Source organism: Cygnus olor, chromosome 1 (genome assembly GCF_009769625.2).
Source record: "Cygnus olor isolate bCygOlo1 chromosome 1, bCygOlo1.pri.v2, whole genome shotgun sequence".
Lineage (NCBI taxonomy): Eukaryota > Metazoa > Chordata > Aves > Anseriformes > Anatidae > Cygnus > Cygnus olor.
This window is the reverse complement of record NC_049169.1, coordinates 113,253,086-113,280,095: the sequence shown is the minus strand read 5'-3', so window position 1 is coordinate 113,280,095 and position 27,010 is coordinate 113,253,086. Positions and strand designations below refer to the sequence as shown.

The 27,010-nt window shown below is 39.8% G+C and overlaps 1 protein-coding gene across 1 annotated transcript in view; it reads left to right on the top strand.

Moving 5' to 3' along the window:
- Positions 1–1,113: 1,113 nt before the first annotated feature.
- HLCS (holocarboxylase synthetase) overlaps positions 1,114–27,010 on the top strand; it is a 126,427-nt gene continuing 100,530 nt past the window's right edge. The window contains 5 exon segments of the mRNA XM_040577305.1: positions 1,114–1,389; positions 3,852–4,004; positions 9,212–9,374; positions 12,126–13,084; positions 16,396–16,578. Of these exon segments, the coding sequence (XP_040433239.1) occupies positions 1,186–1,389; positions 3,852–4,004; positions 9,212–9,374; positions 12,126–13,084; positions 16,396–16,578 (1,662 nt within the window). The 5' untranslated portion in view covers positions 1,114–1,185.

Below are 27,010 nucleotides of genomic sequence, written 5' to 3'. Positions count from 1 at the left end.
CACATAAAATATAAGAATTATTTAATAACTTTCATGCATAGACATGCCAGATGAGTAGCGGATACCTTGTGTAAGTTGTTTACTGCTTCTACCCTAGTGGCAAGTTGTGTCTGTAGCACACATGGCACATGCCCATCATACAGTTTTATTCCCCAATATACTCTTCACTCCTGGTTCAACAACTGGCCCCTCAGAACAGTGATTTCAGGTTTCTCATTTGGTGAATCCAATTGAATTAAACGAATTAAGTGAAATCAAACGTGTCAGTTCATGCCTGCTTTGCCCTCTGGTGGCTATTCATATGTCCGGGATCTGATGTCTGGTGTTTTTCCTGTGTTTGTGACCCGAGACGCCACCCCCAGAAGATGCAATGAACACTGAAATAAGGTTGGGTGGCAAAGCAGAACCATTCTCGAGGAAGAGAAGACTCATTCAATGTTTCTGCACGGAAGCTAGCAATAAATTTGGCTGTTATTGTTTTGTCTACGGCGTATACTTTCATACAATTCATCCAACACACCTGATGGTTGAGGAAGCATTTCCATAACAGAAACACGAGTCTAGCCCTCTGAATTGCATCTGTAGCGTAACGTGTGGATGGCAGAGCCCATAACCCACAATGCTAAACCACTAAATACTTGCTTTCACCTCAAAACATTGTTCACGTGGACAGTGTTGACTTTGGAGAGCAGGAGCTGAATGATTCCTTGAGGAATTGGTTAAAATTGGTCAAAACACCATCCCACAGGAATTTTGTGACAATTCACACCACACAAAAATACAATCAAGGCTGTTATTTAATTTAATGTATTTAATTAGTTTCTTTTCCCTTGTTTCAAACGCAGTTTTGTCTTTCAGGCTGCACCACATCCCCCCAACCGTCCCCCGAGACCTCCCCTTGAGGCGGGAACCCCGAACGGCGGCGCCTACGCTCCACCCCAGCGGGCCGTTAGGCCATCGCCGCCATTTAAAAGGGGCGAGGCGGCAGGCAGGCAGCCAATCGGAGAGGCAGAGGGAAGGGTGGGAGGGGGAGAGGGAGCCAACGGGGGTGGGCGTGGCTGGGGGCGGGGCGGGGGGCGTGGCCCCGCCCGGCGGTTGCCGGCCGTTGGTGGCCGTTGGCGGGGCGGGGCGGTAGGAGGCGGGAGGGGAGGGGGGGAAGGCGGGGGGGGGTGGGCCGCGCCCGCCATGCTGATCACGCTGTGCTACCTCTACCTATGGGCGCGCTGGGGGCCTTGCTCGGCCGCGCTCATCCGGCGCACCGTGCGGCGCCTGCACCGCTCCCGCTGCTCCTTCACCTTCTGCTGCCGCTGCTGCCGCCGCGCCGCGCCGCCCGAGGAGCGCGTGTGCCTCAGGCTGGGGAACAAAGTCTTCTTCACGGACGAGGCGCAGGTAACCGAGGCGCGGGGACGGGGCGCTGCGCTGCGGGGCAAGGCGGGAGGGGCGGGGAGCGGCCGCGCCGGCAGCGGCCGTCCCCCCCCCGGTTGCCGTGGCGACGGCTGAGCCGTCGCCACGGCAACCGGGGGGGGGGGCCCGCTGCCGGCGCGGCCGTCCCCTCCCGAGGCTAAAAAAATCACAAATAAATCATCAAATATCGCCTTTTTCTAACGAGCGGGTTGCATCCCGCGTCAAAGAGGTGGTGGCAATCTGAGAATCCCAGGAAAAGTTAACCGCTAGTTAATTGATGCTTTGTTAAAGCTCTTAAACCACTTCTCCTCGTTCCTGAAGGAGCTTCTCGCACACTAAACACTTATTTTTTTTTCCCTGTCTGTAATGTTATTTATGCAGACTGACTTTATAAGCTTGTCAGTTTATTTGTGCATGGGGCAGTTAGGAAACCCCCCAGAGATCCATTTTTTTTTTCTTGAACTTTGGCATAAAGTCAGGGCTCTTATTCAAAACGTACTCACCCCTTCAAAATATGCAGTGAAAGTTCTCTTAATCAAAATGTATTTGCCCCTTAAAAATATGCACTGAAAGTTCCCAGTTGCATATGACTCTGAGTCCCTGTGTGAGACGCCTGCCACCCTACACCTCGGTCGTGTGACACCCAAGGGCTCTGACCTAATGGCATTACGGATAGGGGTGGCATCGTCCCCAGACACTGTGAAGAGAAAAAAGGTTAATTCTCATGGTTTTTTGGCTTCTAGGAAGCTAGCTGAGCTAGTTTGGTTTCTAAGTAGGCGTAACCGCCTCTGGGCTGCAGTCAGTAACTTCCTTAAGATAAGATAGCAGGGGTCGTAAATGGTAACCTGTCGAGTGTTGTTGTTTGATCTGTAGTCAGATCCGGCGCTTAAGGTAGTATAAAGCTTCATCAGTTCAGTTCACTTTCCTGTGGAAGGTAGCAGTGTTTGCTCTTGCAGCTTCCGTGCTCTGTGAAGCTGGTCAGGCAGTCTAGCCTGTCTGTCTGTCCCCTTTAATTTTAGTTTTTCAAGCAAGACTTAATATTGCACTGTTTCCATTTACATGTGGAGTGATGTATATACATATAACGTGTTCAAAGGCAACTCTTTCTTACATTCCTACCTAAAGTTACTGAAGGCATACAAAACCTGTTTCTAGCACAGTGGTACTGAAATAACTATTTCTTTTGATGTTTGTCACTTTTAAAATATGGCAGAAAAATACAGTTCAATGCAATATCAGTGTGAAATTTGACATAAGATGATATGGGAACAGATTATTTATTGAGAAGTGTTGAGGTTCTTAATGCTGTTTTTTGGTATACTGATGCCAGCTCTTGAGCTTTATTTGCTCCTTAATGAGGATGAGTGAGGGAACAATTTTTATAATTTAATGAAGAAAAGTGCTTGCCCAATGGTCTGCTAAGTGGATGGACTACCTTAAGGGCAAACTTCCTTTGAATGATTTATTTCTTTAAGTTTAGAGTTACATACTGAATGAATTATTTAGGTGCTAGTACATGAAGATTTAATACTTTAAAAAGTACCCTCTCCTTTTATTTCAAATCATTTTTTAAGATTAGGAATTTGTGATAGTTCTTAGGAGGCTCTACCTGTCAGCAAAATATAACTGTCATTATATAACTGGCTTTAGGAAAGACATCCTAAAACTTTATAAGTTAGATAAATTAGGTATCCTAAAAATTAGACCCATATAATGTATGGTTCTTGGGTCATTTGTGGCTCATGGGCTGACTGCTCTTCGGGCAGGTGGGTGCAGAGGCAGTGTATATTATTTGGCTGTGGGACAGAAGGTTTCCTGGAGGACTGTTACCCGACTGGAATGAAAGCCACCTGCAGTGCTAGCCAGGCTGCGGCACTGGCGCTGTCCTGACTGCTCAGGCAGGCCATGCATTAAGACTGCTTTCTCAGCCCCTGCCAGGGAGCTGGCAGCACTCTTCTGCCATCAAGAACCAGAACCAAGGCAACAGGGCCATGGGTTTGTGTAGTCAGGGGGGAAGACAGAAGGAAGGAGGAGGCAGGGTGGACTGTAGCGTGGATAGGAGAAGAGGATTGGGTCGAATGAAGGATGCTGCAGATGGCGGAGTCCAGTGGCAAACGGCCCACAAAAGTTATGGTGCCAATGGCACGGTTGTCATCAGTGGCCCACTCAGTTGTGTACTCCTGCGGCAATGCTGACAGCTGGAATCTGGATTGGCTTGAAAGCTTGGGTTGTCACTTTTTATTTTACTTTTGACATGTTTCTGCTTAATGATTCAGACCTTTTACCCCTTTTTGTCCTCATGGGAAGTTGTTTTCCTCATGGCATTACAGAGAGTGTTCATGTTAAGCTGAAGGGTCAGATTTGAATTTGGGCTGGGGATAATTTAGAAAAGAATTATTAAATCAGATGTTCCATATAGACTTATTTTTCTTTCCTGTTTCTTTCAGCTCCTTGATGATTTAAACAGATGGAGTCTACTTCTCATTTCTCCTTTTATTTATCCTGATAAATTACTAGAAGCAGAACATATAGCTTTTGTGACAGAAAGCATTTCAGCTCAGACAGATAACTTGCAGAAAGTACCCGTCTCTTCAAAAGAGGTAAGCAGTTCTCTTTGTTTCTTGCAAAGAAAGTAGTATGGAGAACTCATTTGGTAGGCATAACTCTGAAATGCTTCAAGGAAACAAATCAATGGCAGGTAGATTTTGTACATTTACAATGATTTTAGGAATAAAAATATAAGCTATTCGTTAAACTTGATCACTTAATACTTTAGTTCTATTTTATACTTTAAATAAACCCATAGACATTTTCTTGAGTGGTTTATTTTTGTAGCACACTTCTCTGTCTGTGGACGGAAACTGCAGAATTCTGTCATGATTGGGTGAAGCATATATGGTTATATATGTTGAACAGGAAAAAACAGCTCGAGAGCTGTCATACTGAGGCAGATCAGAAGTCCACTTAGCTCAGTATGTCGTCTCTGACACTAGCTGAAGTAAATGCCAAAGTAAAAATACACAAAGCAAGCATATGTTATGATTTCTGAAAAGCTCTTCAAGTCTCAGACTGAGTGTAAAAAGTTGTAATTGAAATGGAAACCTCTCTTGGAAGCTTCCTTCCATTGTGATTTATAAATACAAGTTTGGCGTTATACATTTGGATAATTTTGTCAAAGTCTATAGAAGAAAGGCCCAAATCAATTCATTTCTTTTCTGTAAAATGCAGCGAGGGAATGTCAGTACTTCTTGTTTGCAATCTTATAAATGGTGTTTGACCTTTAATGAATAATACTGACAAAAAGTTCTTGAGGCATCCAGAGATATAAATTAAACTAGTACTGAAATCCTTATGGCAAGCATACTTAGAAAATGTTCACATCCTAGATGCTTAGAAATCCTAAAGTTCCTTCTCCATTACTGTGCTGAAAGAGGAAAGACACAGATTTAAAAGATGATGTTCTAAAATTTGACTTACTGTGTGTATATATAGCATCTCTGAATGAATTATGTGTTTAAAAGGAGTATCCAGACCCTATCAAAACTTACTGTGAACTTGAGACAACTTCTCTCTCCCCTAAATTTTGTTGTTCCAGTAACTTTTTCCTCAGATGAGGAATTTTTGCTGCCCGGGTGTCTCAGCTTGGATGCAGGTCTGAAGGGGAAGAAAAGTTGTAAGTCAAAGCAAAAGATAAACTTAACTTTGAGGGAAGGAAAAGTCTTGATTGTGGTACAGGTTGCCTGAGATCCTTCCTAAGGCAGTCTGTTTTTGCACGTTGTACGCTCTCCTTAGTGAAAAGGACAGAATGGACCATACTGCCTACTGGAAAGAGAAGATACGGAAAGACAGGCATGCTAGGATATCTCTGGGGAGACAGTAGTAAAATGTCTGGCCTGATGACCAAGATAGACAGAGTCCTCTCTAATAAATAAGCTATTTTATGCTACGCTACAAGCTAGGGTCCCCATCTGAAGGGAGTCAGCAAGGTGTCTTCCCGAACAGTCCCTACTCGGCACCCCACAGGACCATCTGTCATCCTTGCTTTCTGGCATCAGCGTGCCAGGCCCTTTTTGTTGTTAAAGGAAACCAGTCACGTCTGCAAGTGGTGGTGGCTCATCGGCTCCCCTGGATGAGGAACATGCATTTTCCAGGCAGCTTGTTCTGAGAGACGATCCAGAGCACTCACTGCTGGAGTGAACACTGAGAACAGAGTGGATGGTAAACAGACTTACCTAACTTCAGTACAGGAACAGAAGGACAGATCCGGAACAGGCACAAATCCAGATGTGTCTGCAATCCAATTTTTAGTACCTTCACCTTCCATGTAGGCCTCTGAATGGAGAACAGAGCATGCTTTTGGAACGTGGTAGTCTTTGCCCTCTAGAGGAATGATGTCCACGTAAAGTGCCAGATCAGGCCAGATCATTATCTCCATGCTACATCAGGCCAGATCATTATCTCCATGAAGATCGGACTGTGAGGACTAGAGGCACTGAAAGCTTGTTGAGAGCTCCGAGACCTTTTCTGCTGAAGCCTTCTGATCCTGGTCCAGCTCGCTTTGTATTTCCTTGGAACACATAGGAAGTAGCCACATTAGCTATTTTGTTGATGTTTTTGTTGCCTTTGGTGTAAGTCCGAGGAATCATCCAGGTGGGTTCTGATCGTGGGAGATAACTAGACAGGATGCCTGTTGTGCTCCCTACATTGTCTCAGAGGCAACTCAAGGCTGAGGAAGTTTTTTTTTTCCTCTTTTATTTATTTATTTATTTATTTTTCTTTTTCATAACAGAGGTCCACAAAAGCAACATCTGGGTTGAAGCTCTTTTGGCGTTTGTTATTAGGCAGAATTGTGGGTTGTGTTTTTTTTATCTTGTTGATTTTTGTTTGCATTCTTTTAGAATGAAAAATGTTTGCATTCTTTTATAGACATAATAATAATGAATTTGATTTATCAAGCTCAAAAGCAATAGTCCAGACAAAAGACTGAAACTAAAGAGGAAAAGAACTGCTGCTTTATTTTGTTTATTATAGTTCTGTGTACATGTCACTTCACTAGAAGTGCTTTTAATTCTGCTACCTCTGGCAGCCAGCTGTCAACACAGACAGGGATTGTATGAATAGATTGTTCCTGTGGCCTACAAGAATTTCTAGAAAGAAAAGCTGTTCTTTATACAGCAATTGGTGATCTGTGACTGGTTTCTGCTGAAACTGGGGTGGATCTAGAAAGGAGGAGTATAAAGAAATTCTCATCTCTTAATGAGAGCTAGCCTTTCATTTTGTATTCTGACAGAATTTTGATGAAGAAGCAGAAAAGCTTGGCTGGTTTGAAAGTGCTTTCTGAGGACTTTTGTACATTGTGGATTGTTGCATGAGCAGGATTCCAGGTCGTATGTCTTGGCAGCAGCCTAACTTTTTGAGGTTCTTTTGTGTATTTACTTTATTTGCACTAAACAGCAATAACTACTTTTTGTTGTTCCTTCTTATTCTGTCTAATGTTTTACTTGGTGCCATGAAAAATGGTAAAAGCCTCAATATATTCTCACAGTTTACAGGTGACATGGGTGTTAGCCGCTTGTGCCTGTTCTCTGGGTAAGAAAGGATATCTAAAGGATATCTTAAAAATGGTATGAGTCTCTTACCCTCTACCACAGGGGGTAGCCCAAAGTCGTATGCTGAAGAAAAGAGAGAGGGTTATAGAAGACTTGACTTGAAGGACATGCAGAGAAGGAGAAGAGAGAAAGGTGAGAAAGGTTAGACAGTCTTGAGTGTCTAAGAATGGTTGACCTCTTGCTGAATTCCTGGGCAAAGAGACATGGCAGCTGCATAGCTGTTGGAAAAATTCTGGTCCAGAACGGTGGTATGTGCATGTGTCTACGATGTGGATTAGAAGAAGCACTTCTGGTCTTACAGAAGATCTGATATCAGAGAGCTCCATGCAGGTTGTGACAAAGCGTTTCATGTTTCATAGCCTGTCCTCTTCCCTGGGGTCTGACCTAAGACTTTTATTATTATTCTGGTTGCCCCAGACATGATATCATGGATTTGGCTGGGATAGAGTTAATTTTCTATGTAGAGGCTTGTATGATGCAGTGGTTTGGATTTTTGATGACAATAGTGGTGGTAACACATTGATGTTTTAGTTGTTGCAGAGCGGCTCTTACACAGAACCAAGGACTTTTCTGCTTCTCATGCTGCCCTGCCAATGAGGAGGCTGGGGGTGCTGGGGGGGACACAGCCAGGACAGCTGGCCCAAGCTGGCCAGAGGGATGTCCCATATGACATGGTGTCATGCTCAGCAATAACAGCTGGGGGAAAGAAAGAGGAAGGGGGAAACATTTGGAGTGATGACGTTTGTCTTCCCAAAAAACACTAGGTGCAATGAGCACCACTCTCCTGGAGGTGGCTGAATGTCTGGTGGCTGAAAGTAACACGGCAGTAGCATACTACTGAGTGTAGATCAGTCCTTTATGCTGTGAACGTCAATACAATGCTGTGGGAGTAGATAATCAACTTAACAAAAGAGGAGGAAGCCAGTATCATAAATGTATCGTTACATGTTAGCTACCAGCGATCACAAATTGCTAACAGTTAGCAGTAGGCTCTGAGAGTAATACCCCTGATGACTACAACTGGATACTTCCATTTCAGCTGTGGGTATTGCACCAATGGACTACACAGCTGGGAATCCCTTCCATCTGGAAAGTGACAGTGCTGTTCAGGACATCACTCAAGGCAGTCAGCTGGGGGTAATTCTGGCTGATTTGGTCACGAATTTCTGCAGTGACAGTAGGGGGAAGTCTGACTGATGCTCCAACTCCAGTGATACAAGTCTGTCAGGGTCTAGTATAGGTATCTTCCAGAAGCAGATGTTGTTTTTCTTCAGAACTGGTTGATACCATTGTGCCCAGAAATATATCCTGGTACGGAGCCGTAGAGATGACCTTTCAGGTCCTAGAAGTAGAAACTCCAGGGGAGGTTTAGGTTGGAAATTAGGAGACATTTCTTCTCAGACAGAGCAGTCAGGCACTGGAATGGGTTGCCCAAGGGAGGTGGTAGAGTCACCATCCCTGGGGGTGTTTAAGGAAAGGTTGGACCTGGTACTTAGGGATATGGTTTAATGGGTGACATTGGTAGTAGGGGGATGATTGGACCAGATGGTCTTGGAGGTCTTCTCCAACCCTAATGATTCTATGATTCTATGAAATTCATTGTTATTGCTTTAACCAGTGAGTGGTCATTATGTCCAGGACCTGAGTGTTACATCTGTCATGAATTTGAGGGCTGGCTTTCACCAGCTGTGTGTTCTGGTGTGGATGGTTTGAAGCTATTACTTGCGCTTGTATTTCAAAGTTTGAGTTTAACCTGCATGTTAAAGCATGCAGCTGACCTGGTGGTTTTACAGTTAAACATGAAAGTTGTTTTCCAAGCCACTAGAACTGTATAGTTTGGGTTTCACAAACCTTCTCTAAGCAGCTGAACCCAAGCGTGTAATTTTCATAACGGCTTTCTGGAGAGCAGAATTTTTGACGTATATGAGCAACTTGAATCTTTTACGCTTACTTAATGCTTCTGATAAAATAATAAAATTATTTCTGGTACTTGAATTCACCAGTTGTGCTTTTTTGGTTCGATAATGTCCCTTTGTTGGCTCTGCCTATTGTTGTGAGGCTTTTTAATAGCAGAATCCTTAGGGAAGGAAGGGAAGTTTTACTTGCAGTTGATCTCACAGAAGCATTATACTGTTGGTATTTTGATATTTTGCTGTATCATTTTCAAACTGAAAAACATGCGTATGATTTATTCTTAGGTTGTGAAGTGGTCAGACTATTGTTCACCATTGGCCTATAAAGCTGGGGAACCTTATAAATTAATTGCTGAAGCAAGTGTAGATAATTTCAGTAACCTTGGAATAGCATTCATGGAAGACAGGCTTCAAATGGATAACGGAATGGTGCCACACAAGATTGTTTGTAAGTATTTTTGTAAACTGTGTTTTTAATGGTGAAACATCTGTTTTATAGCTATTTTAGGACTGTATTCTTCATACCTACATCTTCATACTCATACCTACATAAGTAAACATGCTTTTCTTTTTGTGCAATGTTTTCTTCCTGTTGTCATTTTAGGCATTTCATCACTCTTGTACTGTCATATTTTATGCTGAATACAGTCAAATATAAAGATTGTTGAAAAATTAGACCACTTTTTGACTGAGTTTTTCTTTACAGAATGTGTTATGAATACAGCAACAAAAATAACAGAAAAATAGTTCAAAGATATTGGAATTAAAAAACATTATTTTTTATTCCTGTAGTGCCTCATAAGCTACTGCCTATAATTATTAACCTTAGTACAATGATATCCTTGAGTACCCAAGATGGTATTTTCCCTTTTGCAAATATGCGTGAAAGTATAAACATCACGATGGTTAAGTTGGAAAATACTGTTTCTGTAAATTTTGCCTGTTAGATTAACTGATCTATTTGCAAAAATTACAGAAGGTTTTAGTCAAATGTTTTCTTTTCTGTTTTGAAATGAAAGTATCTTCAAAGCTAAACACAGTTTGAGAACAATTGCTCTAAACTGAGCATCTTCATTCACTGAGAGAAGAGCTCACATGCTTTCTGAACAGATGGAGAGAAATAACCAGGGGAAGGAGGATGTTGTCAGTGCTAATTGACTTTTGAGTTTTTGGTGGATGGTTTATTTCTTTTAGGAGGTAATTTTAATAATATCAAAGCTATTAGCAATTGTGTCCTCATTAGCTTAATAGCTTCAGCTAAGATAGGGAGGAAGTTAGGGCAAATCACACACAGATGACAAGTAGTAGTAGTGGTTCCATTTGTAATACTATACTTAAATGGAATCGTTGTCTGAGCTGTGGGAAGTCCAAGGTTCACCTCTCTTTCCTTCATGAAAGTTGAACGTTTGTTTCCAGCATGGTTCTAATACGGACTGCACATTAGTACGTTCTAGGGTATTCTGAAGTGGTGGGCTCTCTGTGACTAGATCCATTTTTTTTTTCTTCAACAACAGTCTTGTTTCTTCTTCTCCAGTTGTGCCTTCTCATCTGTGTTGATAAAACTGTGGGGTCATGAGGTCACCTACAATAATACAGTGATTTGGGCTGCAAAGATCCCTCTATAGCCCCTTACTCTCACTGCAAAATGAGAGAAAAAGCCTTTTTTTTTCATTTAAAAAAAAAAATGTAGATTATAGTGCACTGGCACATGCCAGGGAATGGCAAAATCAAGAACAACTACCTAGGGAGCAAGCTGGCAGGAATATGAGGAATATGCTGGCAAATATACCTGGCATGAAACTCAGTCTTCTCTTGGTGCTGTTTTGCAAAAATGTTCATGCATGCATGCAGGGGATAGAAGCTGGGATAGTTTCCCAAGAGTCACGGAGAGCCACTTTCCTGGCTCATTTTGCTTCAGGTACTATGTGCATGCTAAAACTGCTTCAAAAGAGACTGACGGAGTTTCTTGATGGAATAATATGCTGGTAGCTGTAAAATCCTTCTGGGGTCTGAAAACTCATACTTCAAATTTGCACTCCAAAGTAGGCAAAGGGATGTAGATTCAAGGGATTTCAAGTGTTCTTAAGTGAAGAAAGAATTGAATTTGGATCTGGTGTGTTGTGTGCCAGTTGACTGTTCTGTTAATCTACTTTCTCACTGAATTTATATAAGAAATCACAAACAACAACTTAGTAAGTTTATTTGGCCTTGTGGGAGTGGAAGGGGATTCAGTCAAGTTTTGCGTGCTTTGATTTGAAATATTTCCATGGCTCAGAAGCTGAAAGAAATTGTTTACCATATAAAGAGCAATTTTTCTCTCCTCTTTCTCAGTTTGCTTACAAGTTTTAATAACAATAGGCATCATTGCCCTTCTTTTCTCATTTGTACTTGCCAGAAATTGTTTATCTCTGCATTTCCATTCAGGGGGGAAGGGAGAGTTTAAACATTCCAATTTGTTATGTTTTCCTTGGATTTTTAGCTCATGTCTTGCTGTGGCTGGTTATGTCTCCCTTTCTGCAGATTAGAAGCAATTCAGATGTTTCTTCTCCCTTTCTTACTTGTGCAAAACCTTTTATTTTGCTGCCTACAGCAATGCAAGAGACATAGTTCAGTGTTTCCATCTTACCCAATATCATCACTTGAATAGCTTATTTCAAAATAGTTTATTTCAAAATAACAGCAAGCAATTTTCCACCCTACCCTCCTTAAGAGACCAGTATTTTTCCAAAGGTACTTCCCTTGCTTCATTTTGTACTTTTTTTAGTCATGGACAAAATAATATAAGCTGACAAGCCGATGCATTTATGTGAAAACTGCCTTCCATTCCTCCCATAGACTACTGTTCTGTTAAGAACATGTCTGGATCACATACGGTAGCTGTCAGGTTTTATTTTTGTCCAAATATTTGTGTACTTCCAAAGAGCATTAGTGTTTATTTAAATGTTCCCTGTAAATGACAAGTGCTATGCCCTGTCAGACTTTCCTGAAACAAATAGTCATTAGAGTAAATAACATGTTATGAGTGCAAATTTTTAATATTCAAAGGGGTAGGGTTTAGTGTGTCAAACTAGTGGAATTATTAGTATGCTAGATGATTTGTACAGAAATTAAACCTAGATCCTGCTGGCATGGTGATATTTGTTATAGATCTTTTAATATAATTTTATAACTCCTTTTTCTTATTATTTAACTCTTCCAGCTGTCCATTTACAGGAATCTACTCTGAAGGAGTTGACGCGGGTGGCACCGTCTGTAAAAGAGATGAGTAGAAACAGTACACAGATGAATGAAGCAACTCCTACTGCTACTCTCGGGACTACTGCTAAATCAAAGTTAGTAGTAGCTGAGTCTGTAGGACAAGGTGATCCAGAGGTAGAAGAGAAATCCAAGCTAGAGGAAGAAAGCAAGTATGAAGATGAATCCAACAGCCTATCTGACAAAGAGGCAGGCTTTGGAGAGCATCATCACTTGCATCTTTCCAGCTGTCACGAATGTCTGCAACTTGAAAACAGCACTATTGAATCTGTCAGATTTGCCTCTGCGGAAGACATTCCAGAACTTTCTGACCATTGCAATAGCAAACTGGAAGAGAATGGTGGTGATTGTCTGGCAACAGGAATAAAGAGAGTAAACCTTGCTGGAAAGCCCCCTAATGTGTTGATTTATGTTGGTTCTGAAACTGCAAAAGTGGAATTTGACCCAGTAAAATCAATCCTCCTGGAATGCATCGATGCAGACAACTACACCATCTACCAGCTGCATGAGGAACAAGTTCTGAAAGCTCCATGGATTGATAATGCACTGCTGTTGATCATTGCCACAGAGGAGCCTATTTCTGATGAGAACCAAGAACAGTTTATGAAGTTTTTATCTAAGGGTGGAAAGATTCTAGGGTTTTCTTCCTCGTTTACATTTGGTGGTATACAAATAAAGAGAAAAGACAAACTGAAGAAGACTGTTCATGAATTAGTTGTCTCTAAAACTGACAGCACTGAAGTGAAGTTAAACCTTTTGATCAGTGGCTGTATTTTTGAAGAAGTAAGGAAGGAAAGTAACAGCAAAGTGAAGCCATTGAGTCATTTAAATAATGCTGATAAAGATATAGTTATTGTTCATCTGCCTTATGGAGACAATGGAGGGGAAGCCATTCTTTCTCAGGTACTGTTTATGCAAAAGCATCGATTTACACATTCCTACACAATGTTGTAGTATGCTAAAAAAAAATCAATGGTTCTTTCTGTGTGTTCTTTGGGATGCTTTCAAGGGGCAAGTATGGATGGATGTCTTGGTGAACGTACAAGGACGCTGAACACAGAATGGTTTCTACTTGATCCTATCCTTAAGGAAGGATAGAAAATGTCACTGCTGTTCCATTTCCTTGTCTCCACCATGTAGCCATGAATTTGTAGATCATGCGTGATCACAAGGGGTGGCAGAGGAGATAGCAGATATGCATAGTAAGGAAGCATCTTCAAGAGCAGAGCTATCCTTTTGTGCCTGCTGGAAGTTGCATGGTGACAAAGCTGTGCACTTCGCAGACTTTGGAAAATGGGAACAGGAAAAGCAGTGGTAGTGAAGGCAGAAGGGTTATAATGGCAACATAAAAATAGACTTCCATACAAAAGTATGAATTATGGTGAAGTGGAAAGTCAGAGGAGGAAAGAAAATAAAACTCGCAAGAAACCTTAAAGAAGTCTCCTCCTAAGTTTTAAGGTTAAGGTAGACAACCCCTTTGGAAATCTGTGAGTAGTAAATGAGAAGGATCCGGCCTCTACCATTGTTGCATACTGTATACCCCAAAACTGCTGTTCAATTTCTTGCTTGAACAAGTAACTATAATAAAGATTAGTCTGAATAGCTCTGGAATGCCACTGCTGATTTAGCTCTGCTGGTACTGTTTTGCTGATATTGTTACCTTTTTCTCAGTTCTGTTTGTAACTTAGTGCTGTGAATGAACTGAATGGTTTCATGTTTTCTTTAGCAGTGTTCTGGCTACAGATAATTTCTAGACGGACCATAGGTTCATGGTGTTGGCCTTGCTGCTCTTTCAGATTAAAAACAATGACAACAAAAACACAAACACTTTTATATGTCTGGAATGTATTTCTTCTATTTACAATCAAAATCGAAACAAACTGAAAATTTAAATTAACCTTTTTTGTTTTCTAGAGGTAGACAAGTATGTTTTCAATCAGTAATATATGCTTATAATTCTGTGGGGGGAGAGGAAAGGTTTGGTCACCTGGAAACACTTTTTTTTTTTGTTTCCAGAGTCTTCCTTTGGCATTTAAACTTGTATATGTTTAACATTTTGCACCTAACAAGTAGCTCAGAGCACGTTGGGGGTGGAAGGGGAAATGTGTACAAATGAGCCAAAATCTTGCTAGCTCCACTTAAGAATAATAACATCCCAGCAAAAAGGTTCCTCTTCAGCATTAAGGTATTGTGATTGCTGTTTAAAAAACAAACAACAGCAACCAGATAAACAGAACCCCACCCCTTCCAAAAATGTGATAGTTAAGTTGAAGTGTTCATTTTTTTTTGTTGCTGTTACTCTCTGTCTTCCTGGAGGAGGTGTGAGGAACCTTCCATGGCTGTGTTAAATGTAAACGTTTGCCACTGACTACTGAAATCTTCAGGTAGTTGGCTAACGTTTTGAGTGATAGAAGGGATGATAAGATGTACCACTAAATTTAGAAAATAAGTCTATGTCTTGGGAGTGTATAGTCTGTGCTATTAAAGTGGGAGAGATTTAAAATGAGCATGAAGATAACTTGCACATTTCGTTAGCCTCAGCAGGAGCAGAGAGAAATGTGGTTGTTGTTGTTTTTGTTTTGCTTGTTTAGTTTTTAGCAGGGCTGTTCCCAACTGTATTACTTCCCTTACTCTGTCTTTGCTTTCAAGCAGCACATTGAGAAAAGCAGAGCAAGATTTATTTACCAGTATTTAAGTAGATGATGGAGATAGATGGAAATAGATGGAGATGTAGCTGAACAAACCTTATGGAAGGTTCTAGGAGATATTTTTACCAATATTTTAGTTATAGGAGAGCTATCTCAGCAGCCCAAACCACTCAGATGTAACTGCTTACATGGCAGGTAGCATGCACTTTTTTAGCAATTACTCAATTCAGAAATATTCATCGCATTTCTGAGAAGTGTTTTTGTCTCTCATCAGTTTATCAGATTAAATCTGCTAGTTTTTTTGGACACTAGTACATGTAGTAACATGTTTATAGCTTTTTGTTGGAAGTTTTGCCACCCATGTGCTCTATACTGGTACTAGAAAATTGATTAGATACTGTTGCTATCCATTTCTGCAAGTTCCATGGTAAAACCTGCTTTGCTGTACCGTTTAAATTGATCCTTCTGCTGTAATAAAACTTAATACTGCAGAGGTTTTCCCCAGAAAAAGGGCATTACAGTGTAGCTTCAAAAATCAGATTAAAAGGATTAGAGTGTCATTTTATAATTTTAAATGACTTCCAGTCTGGATTTGAAAAGTCTTATTGTTTTCTCTTCAGGGGGTTGACAGTGACATCAGCCATTAAATATTCTGTCACAGACTAGTTGTTTCCCTTTTTCTGTGCTCTTCTGTTTTTCCATATCTGTCCCCCCCTACCTTCAGCAGACTTCTCTGAATTCCAGTAAAGTAGATCATCTATAAAAGAGGAAGAACATCGTTAAAATGTGCAAAGTGGAAGACGAGCACAAATAACAGCTTGTGATTTTGATTAAATGAATGTGCATATAGCAGAATGCTAAAGCTTCTAAATATTTTGAAACAGGAAAAAAAAAGGCCTAGAAGGGTTTTTTTAATGCATATCATTTCTACTTTTAAACATCTGCTTCAGCTGGAGATGTGATTCTCTACAAAGTGGTGTTGTAGGGTTCTTAGTTGACTTTCAGAGACATTTCCTTAACTGTGCTGATGGTAACTTAATTTGTGTGACACAGTAAGGATTTGCTCAGGCTGAATTCCTCTCATCTTGTGCAACCTCTGATAAAGGTCTTTCAATATTAATGCAATTATTCTCTTGTACAAGCTGGAATGTGACCAGTATTGGTGTTGGTTGTAGGGTGCTAACAGACATAAAATGCCCCAGAAGAAGTTTAAATTAGTGAATACTTACAGGTTTGAACAAGTCCTCCAGGAGAATATCGGTTTATTTAGAAGGGATATTTTATGTAGTTTTCGAGAAAATTGTTGCATGCTGGCAACTGTGGTCTCTGAGCTGACACCTATAAATGTATAGGTATTCCCTCTTTTATTAGGATGATAAAACTCTACATGTAGGTATGATGAAAGCATGAGACTTTTAAATGACACTAGTCGTGCTGGATAGTTCAGCAACCAGAGTCAAGACAGAGCTGCTTTTGGAACTCTTGTGCCCATCTCTCTCTGTCACTCTAAAATGTGTAATGCCAGTAAAATGATTTTTGAAGTTCTCTTTGCACATATCCTGCCAGGTGCACTTGGAACTGGATATCAATTCTGTGGATTTCCAAACTGAAGAGGATTTTAATTTGCTTAAGTTGAGCAATACCAAGAGATATGAAGTTCTCAAGGAGATCCTGGTATCACTTGGCCTGAGTTGTGAATTAAGTGAAATTCCTCCTTTAACGCCTATTTACCTTCTCTCTTCTGACGAGGTAAGGCTTTTACTTACATTTCAGTTGATTGAGATTTACCCTACAAGACAAATTCAGTGTTCAGTTGAATACAGCTTGTTTCTTATGTAGTGTTTTTGTTTGGAGAGCTTTACATGTATATTACAAGTAAACAGGAGGCTTAATTTCTACTTCATCACTATTTTGTTACCTGATAATAGTAGCTTTGAATTTAACAATGAGGAAATTTTGTAGGGTTAATTATTTGCTATACTTCTTAAGAATTTTTGTGCTTATTTACATACTTCTGCAATATCAAACCGTAAGCTTGTGGTAAAGTACAGAAAGAACTGATTTATAAGACAGGATTTATTTTTACTTAAAAGCAGGTAGAAAGTGTGTTTCATCTTTTGTTTGCAGCCTATACAGAAAATTACGGAAAATGATAGGGCAGACCAAAACTGAAAGTCCAGAGTGAATGGGAAAGGGAGTGTAATGAGACAATGAAGAGCTTTATTCCTGAGGACGTTCTGGTATTTGTTGGAGACAGAACAGTTCCTTATAATTCAAACAGTTAGCTGACTGTATAGTACTTTTCAGTTTGAGACACTGCTATGAAGAACTGTGAAGAACATATAGAGCAGTAATTTTAACTTATTTTTCCTTTTTTTTATTTATTTTTGAATACAACTTCAAACACAGGAGAACCGTATTGTATTGTTCTGAAGGGGTAAAGCAATAAGTGATTGAAAAGCAATATAGGCTACTCATGATCACTGAGGTGGTTGTTTTCCAGTGCATTTAGCACTGTTGCTTCTTATTCCTAGCATGCTTATCTGATTCCTGCTCCTTTTCTATGTGACCCTTACATTAGCACAGAAAAGAGATGTCTGTCTTTAGCGGAGCTCAACTGTAAAAGCTCCTCCTTGGATGCCTCTTCCCATCATATAGCCAAACATCCTTGTTTGGTTACAGTATCAATCAGTGAACAAAGGGACATACTACAGCTGAGTGTTTTCATATGACTTGGATGGTATTTGAGATTTAGATTGTACTTTCAAAACACAGTACAGGCTCATTAATCCTTAAAGTGCCTGAAAGGTGGGTATGGTAGTCATTACATTCCTTATAGATGGAAAAATATGTGATGTGTCACATTATTCATTGTGTGGCAGGCAGGTCAAAAGCAGATCCAGACAAATTCATAATTGCATAAGCCAGTTCTTTTCCAGGTCTCTTCAATGAATTCTGTTTGCCCCTGTGAATCTGAATGAGTTCAGCTTCTCTTGAGTACTCCTTCAGTTGACGATTCCATCGTTTCCTGCCTCTTCCTTTCCCAGATCATGCTGGTGCACATTGATGTTTGGGTGCAGTTGCCTCTGAAGACCAATGCAAAAAAGGCATTGAGTACTTCAGCTTTTTCTGCATTGTCTGTTGCTAGGTTGTCTTCCCTGTATGTCAGTGGACCAGTGTTTTCCCTGAACAACTTTTTGGAACGTTGCGAATCTGTGGTATCCCTTCTTGTTACCCCTACTGTACAGCACTAAATTAACTCTTGGTGGGTATTTACCATACTGAGTTTTGTCTGTAGATACCCAGATTATGTTTTTTTATACTTCTCTCATTGCTTGTCCATGTTTCCACTGTGCACATGTTCTTTTTATGTGTGTTAGTTCATCAAAAAGCTCCCTGTTTAGCCAATCAGGTCTGGTCTTCCTGCATAGCAGAATGGTTCAGAATAGACAAGTTCTCTATAAGTTTACTTTACAGATTGGTTGTACAACCTGGGTACCCTTTCCTTTGTGGTTGTTTTCCAAGGAATCCTAATGAGCAATTCCTTAAATAAGCTGAAGTCCATTTTCCCAGGATGGAACTCTGCTGCTTACCTTTCCAGCCTTCCTCCAAGTCATCGGTTCTCATGGTTGGTGCAGCCAGTGCTTCTGTCTGTGACCAGATTTAAAACAAGTTCTTCTCTGTCTGTCAGTGGTAAACTCAAAATAATCAGCTATCTGTTTGTGTGGCAGACAAAAACAAAACTAAAACTCATTCAACATTTCTGACTAATATTAAATACGCTGTATACAGAAGACTTGGAGGTTATCGATCTCATACTTTTTTTGTGCTTTTTTTCCTTCGTTCTTTGTTGTGAGTATCGATCTTTCCCATGCACTTGCAATTTTCAAGCAATCACACTGTGTTATAAAAAAGTTAGCTAATTCTGTCCAAACTTGCCATCTAGTGGCATATTACAGGTTGCAGGCCATTAAAGATATTTTTAAAATGTATACTGTATAGTTAAATCTTATATCAAGATTGTTTTTAAAATGTTGTTTGTCCACAGTATTTTTTAAACTGTAGTTTTTCAGCACTCATATGTGTAGTCATTGTTTCAATGTTTTTCACTTTGGCTATGACATACTTCCTGAATATTGTATGAAAGGAAGTTGCCACTTGTGTGTATGAGCTACAGTTAATAATAAAGCGATAGCATATTAAAATAGGTAAGGAATATGTCATACTTGAGCTTTCTAGCAAATTATTTATTTTTCTACATACATTCTGTTTTACATGTTTTCTAACTTTTCCTAGAGAGCAAGAAGATACCATGAAATTTATCTGGTAGGTGAATAATTTCAGAAATATGTAAATGAGTTTCAGATCACAGTGTATTTCAGGAGTACTGGAAACGGAGATGAAGGAAACTGTCTTGCTAGCGTTATTATTTTTGAACTTCAATCTATTTATTGTCACTATTTGTAGAAAGAGGGTAATGGCCCTGTACAAGTCTCTGGGATGTATCAGAGAGTACATCCTGAGAGATTAAGCAATTTATGTTCATTGAGAACAAGGGATTTTTGGATGATTTTTCACTCTGGAATAAGAAATGCCGTGATGAGTCAACTGATGATCAATCAATCCTAATGTCCTCTTAGCAGTTGCCATTAGTGGATACTTAGGGGAAAACAGAAGAATGGCAAGTGTTCTTCTTTTTAAGAGCTGGCAGTTCATTGGCTTCCTGCCTGCCTTCCTTCCTTTCTGGAAGTTGCATCTGTACCACTATGTAAAAAAACCACTGGTAACACCTAACCTTGTCAGAGTTTTCTAATTCATTTTAGAAACTATAAGCTCCTTTTTCTTATGTGTGAGAAATAATTGATTATGCTCTGCATTTTCTACTTCATTAAGAAAAAAATGTAGGTTTTTGTCCTTTTTTAATTCTTTGAATTTGAAGTGCTAGTTTGCTTAGTTTTTTTCTTTCTGTAAGCTTCAATTTGCAGTAGATCTGTTTCCTGTTCTGTGTGATTTCCTTGATTTGTCCTCCCCACTCCCTTTCTTCCTTTATCACTTCACAGCTTCCATCAGACAAATTTTCTGCTATGTTGTGAACTTTATATAAAATTTATTCAACTTTATTGAATGAATAAGTATCTTCTCTTGTGTTTTCCTCAGCCTAAAATTCCTGAACAATCTATGTCTTTCTACATTATTATTGCAATGCTATTAATAGTCCCATCCATATTAGGCTAACTGTTATAAATTTGATTACAAATTAAGACTTAAAGTTCTTCTTGTCTGCTCTCTAGGTCTTAGAAGGTACCTTTTGTAATAAAACCTTCAGCTGCTTGTGAGGGGGAGAGGTTGGAATTATTGTTATTTTTCTGCTTAGGGTTTGTATATTGAAATTTAGTTTGTAGTTCATATGGTTATCAAACACCTTAAAATCAGTCTTATTACATAGATTTAAAAAAGCTATCCAAATATCAACAGAACTGCCATTAGCTTTCTGAAAAAAATGTCAAACTAGAAAATATGATTTATTCAATTCTTGTGTGTGTCACTTTTCAAGTAATCTGACTGCTGCGGTTGATTTCCATATCTCAAGGATTATCAGTTTTATTCTTTTTTTCCTCTGTGTTTCTTTCATTTACATGGCTTTTTCCAAAAATGGCCAGAGGCTCTACCAATCTGAGATTGAAATTCTGGTAATATTGTAGCTTTGAATTCAAGTAAAAGCTCTAATACTTGAATAATGGATGACATTGTCCATCTGTTTAGAGGTCTATATCTTAGCATGTGGAATTATGCTAGTCAAATCGTCAGCTAGCGCTGGCTGCTGTTGGCGTTGAATGATTTCTGTGACAGCGTGCACATTTTATTCCTGATCTCCTTTCTTGTAAATAGAGTACAGGGTAATGGGCCTGGAAAGTAACAGCACTTGAGGCAACTCTTTCATCACAAGATTTTTTGCACTAAGGCTTGCAAGTATGGTTTACTTCAGATACACACATATGGACATTTTTAAATTCAATTAACTAGGGAAAAAAGCATATTGATACTGTGCTACAGCAACAATGAAGGCAGTGTTTGAAGCAAAAGTAATGTAGTATGAAAGGCAGGTTACTTGGTGGCTAAAAGTTCAGTTAAATCTGCACAAATTGCTGTTCTTAAAAGTCATTTTAATGAAAAGTATTGATATTGAAACACAGAACTTTTCGTTTCCTCTCTCCTTGATACGGTGTTAAGCAGACTGTAGACTTGTGCATTGCTGTAAAAAGAAAATTCTATGTCACTGTGGTGCTGGGTGAAATCAAAGTGTTGAAACAAATGGTGATCAGTGTACGCCTGTTGTCTGGCACCCATATGTTCGGTGGCAGCTTCAAGCATAGAGATCTGATTTTTTCTGCAGCTTTGCCTTTAAACACTCAAATATTTACTCTTTCACATTGCCATCTTAAAGGATAATTTTTCAGACATAAAGGCTAGGATTGTATTTTATTGCTCTGAATTTCAGCATAACGTATTCTGGGTTTCACAGAAACTTGAAACAAGAATTCACTCCTTGAAGAATGAGAAAGATTTGTCAGAATAGTGATTATTTCCATTAGGAAGTACATTACTCCCACACATTTGCTCATATGAAGCTTCTTAAACTTGACTAGTAACTCAGGCTGTGTTAGGCTGAGTGACTTTTTTCAGTATCTTCAAACGGATGGCAGCCAAACGATGAGATAGATATAATCAGTCTTCATTGGTTTGGCTGAGCTAGTAACCATCTTTCAAAAAGTATGTTCTTCCAGAATAATAAATAGTCAATACAAGCACATTGCCTGAAGTTTGAAGTTGGGGATTTTAACTTTTGTTTACTGGAGACAGAGAGAATAATTTAACATCTCTTGAATTTTAAAGGACACCTTCAGATAGAGAATGCCATGCTGAAAAGAATAACGCAGGGCAAAGATGACTTTGTGTATCTGACTAACTCAGGTACTTCATAGCAGAACCACTTAGACCAATTTTACATCTTGGGCTGTAGTCTTAAGTTGTGATTCTGTGGTGCCATCGGCTGTTTTGAAATTCCAAGTCCATTATGTCAGCAAAGAGAGTATGAAGTTACTTTATCCTGAATAAATCTTTCTTTGAGGATGGGAAATTTGAACTCTTAGCTAACACTATAATGAACCTAGATTTCAGGGTACATTTTGGGACAATTGTTTCTGAAATATTTCCATATATGTCAGTGCTTATTGTAGAACTTGAGATTCAACTGCAAAACTGCACAGTTTAATAAAAAAAATCCAGTGCTAAAGTGAGGGATGGTTATGCTAAAATTCAAAATCTTGATTTTGATTGTTATCCAATCTTTTTAGTCACATCTAGAAAATAAGAAGCCTGCTTATTCTTTCCTACCGTCCTTAAAGTGTAGCTTCATTCCTGCCTTTTAGCCAGTAGGACAAAAACCAGGAGCCCTTTGAAAGTATTTATTCCGGAAAGGAAATTTGCTCCTTTCTTTAGTTCAGCAGTAATCTGATAGATGAGAAAAACATTGAATGAAACACATGCTCTTGTGAGGTATCTGAAAAGATCCTGCTGATCATTGATGAATAGTTTGTGTCCAAAGTATTTTACTTTTGTTAATGTATCATTTCAATAGATCAGTGAATTATTGCCAGAAAACTTGGCAGTACATGAGAAAAAAAACAAAAACACAAACAAAAAACCACCACCAACAACAACAAAAAATACACCAATAACAAAACCCTGTCATGTAAATGCGGCAATGTAAATGCAGCTGTATCAGTGAAATGTCTATTTGCTGGAATAACTTATTCTTTTTGGGAAACTGCTTAGGCAAAACAGTGCATTTGGCAAACCATTTGCATCCTGACAGGTAGGTTTTTGTTTGTTTTCCTTTCTTAGGTGGCTTTCTGAAGAATTTATCTGTGAAGTTTAACCCCAGGATTGATAACAGTACTATCAATTCAAACATACTTGTAACTTAACTTCATGTGTTTAATTTTTTTCTATAATAAATTCAGTCAAAGTTATTTGTTGGCTTGCAAAATTAGAGTTGCATGTGTATGGGGGGGTGGGTTTGCTTTTGTTTGTTTTATATTCCTCCACTTATTCCTCAAATTAACTGTGTTTCTTCATAACAAACCCAAACTATTTTAGTGTTATTGTCATTCATTTAAAAACTGTGGGTATCAATGTGAGATTCTAATAATAGTCCCCAATTCTGGTGTTGTTTTTGTATGGTTCTGAAGAGAATGACCCTCTAAGAGGGCTGTTTGGGACCCTCTCTTGCTTTGGCACTTCAGATCTCTGTTGGACAGAGGAATATAGGAAGCCATTCATCTGAAAACTAATTTTACCCTGACTGAGGCGTAAGCCTCTTCAAATTCCTGGTTTACAGAATCTCAGGATGTGAGAGGTGGGAAGGGACCCCTGGAGACCACCTGCTCCAAGCTCTGCCCAAGCAGGGCCACCCAGAGCAGGCTGCCCAGGTCTGTGCCCAGGCGGCTTTTGGAGATCCCCAAGGAGGAGACCCCACAGCTCTCTGGGCAGCCTGTGCCAGGGCTCCTCACCTGCACAGCACAGAAGTGCTGCCTGGTGTTCAGGGGGAGCCTCCTGGGTCTACTAATGAAGAAGTGAGAAGCTTGCCAGCTCCATTCTCTGCAGGTTCACCTTGGAAGAAAGCAAGTCTCGGAACTGCTTGGCATTTGTAGGGCTTTTTGGGCACCTTCCTCATGATAGTGCTGGACATAAGACTCAAAGGCATGGTGGCATACATTGTAGAGATTTAAGCTGGTGTGGTTTTTACTTCATATTTGTGGATGGCTAAAAGAATGATTATGGTCAGTTACTGTGGCTCATCAAGCACAAGATAATGTCTTAATCTGTGGTAACTTCATAGCATAATTGTGAGGAGGGATGCTCTTCTGTTTTATGTGCTTTGCCTCTCTAGCATACAGAAGGAGGGATGAACTGTGGGACTTGAAGGCAGGTGTAGCACTAATGAGGAGAGGAGAAGGAAATCTGTCGATGGGAACCAAGGTACTGCTTCTTGTATCTCAGAGAACAGGAGATTTGTAAAACCTGTAATAAAGGAGTAACATGGGCAGAGATGAAACAAGTACTTTGTGTCTTTCTCTATTTTCCTCTGTATTCTGTTATTCTATATACCTGTATTAGCATAGTTTCCTATTATAGATCAGCCAGTTCTTCAGTAAAATTTTTAAACTTTTGAGTTCCAACTATTTGGCAGAGAGAGAAAAGCTTAAATGAAGTTGAGTTTCTACAGTAAACTTTGTGTCATACAGTCCAGGGCAGGATGCTTTTCAAAGCTAGTTGTGTGCCAAGGCATTCTGTCAGTCTTTCCTGGCAATAAAGAGATGTTAGTGGGGTTCCCAGTCTGCTTAAACCTAGCTGTGACAGAAACACCCACTCTGTTCTTGTCACCTCCCTGCTGGCAGGCCAAGAAGTAGTAATGAGGCAGGAACTTGTGAGGGACTGAGAGTGTTGCTGTGACAGGAGGAAGGGGATGTCACAGGGGAGGTGAGATAAAGGAGCTTGGGAATACAGTGGCAGAGTGATACTCTCTAAGTATAACAGCAGTAGGTAATTTTATGGGGTGCAGCAATGACTTGAAGAGTAATGGGTAGCTTTAGATTTGCTGTCTGACACCTATATTCTTCCCTACAGCTGAAAGGGGTGATGGGAGCATGACAAGGGAAGGGAAGCAGCATGCTACCATCACAGAAAGAACATCAGTGCTATGTTGGACTTTCTTCTTCCTCTCCTAACACCTAACAGCCCCACACAAATAAGGGAGGGGGACAGGGAAGGGGCAATGCTTTCCGAATTTTCAGGTCTCTGCTGCTGGCTGGTCTTTCCAGTGGCCTTTTCAGTCTCATTGTCTGGGAACAGGAGCAATCCTCTGTCTCCAGAGGTTGAAGAGAATGTATTTTCTTGGCTCTCCTCAGATGAAAAGAGCTTGCTTCAATCAGTGAGGGTTATTATACTGACATCTTGCCTTGAAAAGTTATTTTATTTTATGCTGAAAATAAACTTTCACCTCTGCTGCTGAGAAGCATTTAGCTGATGCTGTTGAGAAAGAAAGAGAAAGCATGGGAGGTGTCTGTTATGAAGGGGCGTTGGACAAAAAGACGAGGGGTACTACACTTAACCTCAGACACAATTACAAGAAACTGGGATTTCATGGCTCTGTTTAGACACTTCATTTTTAGCTAGTCTTAAAGTCCAAAAGACTAAGAAACTATAAATGTTTTTTTTTTTTTTACTAACTTTTGAGACAAAATTTAAATATGCAATAGAAAGTCCTTTTCCTATTTGCAGACTAGTCAAGGCTTGAGTTCTTACTGGTAACTGAGTTTGCTTCTGCTGGCTTCTGGAAGCGTCAGAAGGCTAAATTATTTCTCAATTACTTATTCACTCATACATGTTTTTTCAAGCTCAGTATGGATCTCTTTATTGAAGAAAGGCTGGCATACTGCGGGTATTTTCAGTGAATTCACTAGGGATCAGGCTGTCTAGCAGTGTGAGATTCCAGTATCGATCAGCATCCCTGCACAGCTGAGCTTTAGCAGTGTTGGCATTACATTAAAATCACCAGGAATCCATATTGCTCTGAAAACCTGGAAGCAGTTGAGGCTTTTTATGCAGCTTTTTGAGTGAGGGAAGGTACCTAACCGCTAGGGGTCACTTATTAGCTGGATTTAGGAAACTCATAGTAAAACCAAAAATATGGAAGGGATGGAAAATATTTTTGCACATTGTGTTGTGTATAGACTTTCGTTAAAAATCTTTGTGTGTTTGTAGCAACTGGCCTGTATAGCATTCCCTCAATTTTCAAACTGCTTTGTAAATTTCACAAGATCAATGTTAAGTAGTGTCAACATACCGTAAAACCTTTTCAATTAAAAAATCTTGACGAGAGACGAGGGGGACTCCAAATGTGGCACCAAGTAATTCCAGGTGGTTGCTTTCTAAAGCTATCCTTTGCCTTTCTGCTATTTATCTTCAGGGAATACTTACTATGTATTGCTTGGGAAAAAAAATATGGCAAACATTCCCTTTATTTTATACTTCTCTAGTTAAAAACGTGGGTTTTTTTTTCTTCTTTTTTCTGTTTCGGTCTTACATGATAGCAGCACGCATGCTGTTTATGTTAATCTACGGTGAATCACATTTGTAGGCACAAAATAGTGAATGGCATACAGTTTATAAACAAGTTTTGACTATGTATTGAGTCAATAAATGGTTTGGCCGATCATTTGGAAAATGCGAGAAGCTTTGAGGAATGAAAGGAAATAACTTGTTTACAGCAGTATCCATAAAAGGTTTCTTTATGCTGCTGTAAGAACTGAAAGTTAGTGCTTTTGTACCAAGTAGCAGTTAATCGTATTGTACAACTAGTTCTGTTATGAAATTGTTGTGTGCTGGCATCTGAGCAAAGTACAACTTATTGAAGTCTATTCTGTCGTGTTTCAACAGTTGCTTCATTCAAGTCAATGTGCATGATACTTCACAACCATTTTCTTCAATAGGCGTGTACTTTTGGTGCTGTATAGAATGGAGAACAAAGACATCCAGAAATTATGATAACGTAATATATATTTAAAGATTTTGGAAGTGTTCATGTTTTCAGTTAACTTCTCATCCCTGAAGTTACAGAGAATAGCATTAAGGTTGAATACTCTTTCTTGAGCATAGGTCACTCAGCACACAGTGGTGCGAGCCAGTGCGTGAGGCTGAGTTTTCTTGGTTTTAGTTTATCTTTGAGTTTGCAATAAGAACCTAAATAAAATATGCTGAAATCCGCAGTGGCAGACTAATGCAAATTCGTGTTGGCTCTGTGTCTAGCACAGGCACACATTCTAACTTAATGTGAAGGCTGTAATTAAAGTGACTGGGTTTTGGATTTTGTTTCAGCACTCTCAAGTTGTAACCGATAAACCTTTTGGAGTCAGAGTTCAGAGGGTGCTGCCTTTGAGCAGATGGGTGATTTTAGATAGCAAGAATCCAGAACTTGTGACAAACGCTCTGGAGATCCATGGCGATTTGGCACTGATTCGTTTACTATGACCTCACTGGTAAAGATCTGACAAAAGTGGAGTATTTCCAAACTTGAAAAACTTGGAGATTCTCTGACTGTCAGTGGGGCCTGTAGCTA